Raw genomic sequence first — 4,751 nt, forward strand, 5'->3', positions numbered from 1 at the left:
TGGAGTTGAACAATATCTAGCCTAGTGTGACTATTTGCTCACAAAGTCGGGCGAATTGTTCATTGGTTGATTTGCCTTTGTAGCAAACTTTAGGCAATGTCATAGAATACAGGTATTTCTGCTATGGATAATACTTCAACATTACGTAATGTCATGTAGATTATTTCATCAAGCGGAATGTTGTAATGCAGGCTTGACAATTGAACAGGAAGTGGTAGTCTATATCTTTAATTCCAACAGATCATAACGTTGTTGTCATTATGAGTAGTAGAATCACAGCAGGCATTCCAAATAATATTTTCTGATCAGCTGCTTTCAACAACAGGCCAAGAGACTATCTTAAATTAGCTAAGCAAGAAAACTTAAGGTGGCTGTTAAGCTAGCAGAATTATACTCTTTTGTATCAGTAGGTGGTGCCAATACTTTTAGATTTAGAAAAACAATCTGAAATGTGCTCAGCATTTTCTCAAGTTATTCAAAAAGTTTTAGTTGTGACTTGTCTTCTGGTTTTCATTGCTTCTCTCGTTTTTGCTTACTTGAATACTGCAGAAGTTACAAGTAAGTAGGCTTCAACCCTTTGACGCAAACTAATGCGACTTCACATGTAAACTGCTTTAATTTAGGCTACTTCTTAATTGGTGTAGGTATTAATTTTCCAGAGCACTTTTAAATCAAGCCTTGGGCTACTATTTTGATGGATTCATGGGAGATCAAATAGTTTTTAGTAAGTTATTCTCTTGAGTTTTTAATGAAAAAGCATGTTGCATTTAATCCGAAACATTTAATAGTAAAAAATGGAGAAGAAATAAACTTGTGTTGTATTTTGCAGATTTGTTTTTGCGTTCAACCGAATTTGTCGACAACAAATATTACCAGCAAGTGTCGCCAATAGGCACAGCGTTTGCAATTATATGGCCAATCATATATTTATGGAACTTCGTTTCAGTCGTTTACGTTTTCGTTTCGATGTTTCTCACAAAAACGAAGAGTCCAGTAAATGTTGAACCAACCTTAGTTCCAATTGTAAGTAGGAATTGTCTCCGAGTGGAAAGTATGATTAGCTAAAATTAAAAATGCAATCAGTTCAATTCCTATCTATCCTTGGCTACGCGGTTAACGGCTGTGCTTTACCAAAACAACGGAATGCTTGTAGGATGGTCATGAAAGTCGCTTTCTTAGCTGAACATGAGTTTAAAATAAGCCATCTTTACGCTACACTAAAGTGTGGTTTTAAGCTATTCCTTTCTGTAAACATTTCACTTTGGAAAAAAAGCTGTTTTGGTGCTCACAGCCTATAGGTTTAAACCAATTTTACGATAAATATAAAAAATATAAGTTTTAACTCATAAAAATAGTTTAAGGGTTTAACAAATTTCTACTACTAAAAGCCCATATGCTTTCGCTTTATTGCAGCATTTTCTGGTTGGCCACCTCATAGCTTTTGGCACCACCGTTGGATGGTTGTTTGCGTACGATCGAGAGATGTTGGGTTTGAGTCTTGCTTTATTGATTTTTGCAACGGGGGCATTTTATTTTATTACTGCTGTGTCGTACAAAAGAGTGTTCGACAACCTAATTTATTTGGAAAACAAAGAAACTAAAGGTAGGCTAATTGTTTAAAAGAAATAAACAAACTGAAACAGTGGTTGCTAACTATGCAAGAACAAATGTTTTTTTGCGTTTTAAAGTTAAAAAATGCTGTTTTAACACATTTAGTTCTCCTCTGGCTTGTCCGCATTGTAATTCAAAACGGGTTATGTCTTCCCGCTACATGGCTAACAATTGCAACGTTGCTTAACTTCGCTGCTGTCATCATCTATGAAGATAGCTTTGGAAGAACACCTGCTATTTTAAGAGGTAAGCAAACATTTTTTTACAACAACCTAGTGAAAAAGTGTTGGTGTGTTGCATTTGAGAGTGCAGACTCGACGACCTTTCACATCTAGGCTACACCGCTGTTGTTGTTTTTTTTTGTGTAGGCTACGTTTTATTCCGTATCGAAACCAAAAATAAACGACCATTAACCATCCATCAGTACTGTAACTTATACATGTTTTCGAATAGAACAATTATCGGAACTTTTTTTAGTAGCCTGTATCATTAATTGAAGGTTTGAGCCAGAAGCTAAACATATCTATAGGCTACTACAGTCTATAGCTACTAGGTGATTTCGGCTGGCTACATTTTGATACAACTAACACACTTTTGGCTCAATAAGCAAAGATGTAGGTTTCGGTGCTACTTTTTTTACATTTTGCTTCCGACTGTAAGGACAAGTTTTAAATGTATTAAAGAATGACCGTTTATTGGTTGAAATTTGCAAAAAATAAGTACCGTAGGCTACCCGTACCTTAGTCTATTTGTTATTGTGGGAAGAGATGCCAATGATTCCGCCAATGCCGGGGCGCCAATATCACAAAAAAGTTTCCATTTTCTGCGAAATGAAAGTAGCCTATAACGTACGGTACTAACATCTTTAGGCTATATTGTGTTATCTGACATTTGTATGTCCAAAACAATTTGTCTGCTTTGTAAAAAACATTGTTTTAAGATCTCATTCCTAGTGCATAAGATGTTACTTGATAAAAAGTTCAATATTTACCTTTGTCATATTGTGGACGCCTATTTTCCTGCTGAAGATCATCATTGCTTGTATTTCAGGCAGTATTACAATTGAAAATGGGTCGACCGTGATATTATCTCTTCTTTTTACTGTCATCGTAGTATGGTTTGTCATGGATAATTTTCTGCTTGAAAAATACACCAGGCATTCGTTCACACCCTTCCTTGTCTTCATTATCGGCTTGTCAGGAATTGTGGCAAAACTTCGTTTCACGAATGACGTAAACCGAAATTTGACCCTTACATTGATCATGTTGTGCTTTTCAGTGTTTGCGTTAATTTTTCGTATCCTGTTTTTCATCTATCGCTCAAAAACGAGGTTCAGGACAATTTATATCGAACAATAAGACACTCCTTTGTGACAAATACCAAGTTGCTATATCCATATTACCCCATACTTAGATACAATGATGTGGCCTTCCTTGCGACGTTTGAAAAGTGCTTCTTGTGATGTTTTTGGCCCACATATATTCCAAATTGCACCAACCCTAGTCCCTTGTGGGATATCAAGCGCTACTGATATTTTTAGAGTTTGCACACAAACGCTTTCTTTCAACCATGTTTTACACGTAGATCAGGTTATATTTTAAAGAGTATACATTGTTTTTACCAGAAAAGTTAATATCTGATTGTTATTGTTGGTTATGATCTAAACATTGAAACTTGATTGATTGAATCTTTAACCTCGGACTGGGAAAGCTTCCTGCATAGCTTAATCCTGAAAGTTTCGCATACTTGTAGAAGCTTTGTATCACTGACGCAGGCCCGATCACCGATATTGACAGACTGAAGTTTCCGATGGTTGAAGTCTTGTTGCCAGGAAGTTATTTCATCCATTAGATGCCGCTGAATGGAGAGCAGTCCTCAACGTGCATTGCTCAAGCGCACACCCCGAGAGTCCAACCAGCTCCAGCACCGTTTGATCTTGAAGCTTTTTCGTTCCAGAAGTCACACGCTAACTTTAAATTTGATGTGATTTCTGTTTCATAGTGTAACCCAATCAAAACAAGATTGTAAAGCGTAGTAGCCTGTAATTATGTTGTTGCTTGCAGATTTGTGTTGCTTATTTAAAAAAAAGGCGTTATAATGTGCAAAGTGGTATGAGTTTTAAGAGATTAAGAAAACGCTCTGCGCAAGATACGACAATAACAGTTTGATTTGAGCTTGTCTCATTCACCAACCACACTTCTAGAATAAATCTTGCAATGACACTACTTTCTCCTGTCGACAAATGTGAGCCCTAAAATGTTACCGCAAAGTGACAGCAGAGAGACAATTTTAACAATGTCTTCAGTGAAGGTGTTCCGTTAGTGTTTTCAATTGGAGCGAGTATGCAAGCACTTCAATTGACAAGCACACTACCAGGGTTCCTTTCCCGTCAACGCTTCTTTCCCGTTAACTGATTTTGGCGAAGCAAGTTTCAAAGTGTCCGGTTCTCAAATTGGGTGTTTGATATATCGTTCGTTCACAAAGGTAGCTTACAAGGCGAAAAGTCTGTTTCGTTAAGGCATTTCTTATTAAAAGCATGCATTGTGGGGAATGGTGGCCAATTGACCTGAAAACATTTTAGCCCTTTCGCTTATGTTTAGTGTAATTTTGTTGTTGTTGTTAATTTGACTTTTTGTTTTTCAGAAGCTACCAGACTTTAATATACTGTAGCCTATGAACGAAAACATCAAAGTAGGCTATGTTAAATTTTCATTGGATTAAGTATCTGCTGAAATTTGTGCTAATACGTCTATATTCAGTGCAACACTGCAACAGCAAAAGCAATACCCAGCCTACAATGGTTTGTAGTTGTAAAATTTATTAGTTTTTGCAAAAAACAAAACGGTTGTCATCATGCTGTTGATGGCTAGTCATTTCACTGCACGCTCTCTTTGTCGGACAGCAATGCGATTAGTTGTGATTTGCAAGTTCAAACACGGAATTTAACAAGATAAGAGAGAAGGGCGTAGCACGCAGTGTAATGTTACCCCACTTGTTAGAACCATAAACGGAAGATGCGGCAGCACCCGCAAGTAACGACTTCGTCTCACACTTCTGGAAATGATCCGTGATAAGAAGAGCAATGATGAAATTGTACATATCTCATGTGAATCTGATGCGTTTTTGCAACAATCAAACAC

At 36.9% G+C, this 4,751-nt stretch overlaps 1 protein-coding gene across 1 annotated transcript; it reads left to right on the forward strand.

Annotated features, from left to right (window-relative positions):
- The first annotated feature begins 449 nt into the window (after positions 1–449).
- LOC145778999 (uncharacterized) lies at positions 450–2,901 on the forward strand. The gene is made up of 6 exons (XM_082590581.1): positions 450–558; positions 830–1,023; positions 1,414–1,603; positions 1,717–1,857; positions 2,662–2,843; positions 2,890–2,901. The coding sequence occupies exons 1-6, from the start codon at positions 450–452 to the stop codon at positions 2,899–2,901; spliced, it is 828 nt and encodes a 275-aa protein (XP_082446707.1).
- The last annotated feature ends 1,850 nt before the right edge of the window (positions 2,902–4,751 follow it).

Source organism: Aplidium turbinatum, chromosome 10 (genome assembly GCF_918807975.1).
Source record: "Aplidium turbinatum chromosome 10, kaAplTurb1.1, whole genome shotgun sequence".
Taxonomy (NCBI): Eukaryota; Metazoa; Chordata; class Ascidiacea; order Aplousobranchia; family Polyclinidae; genus Aplidium; species Aplidium turbinatum.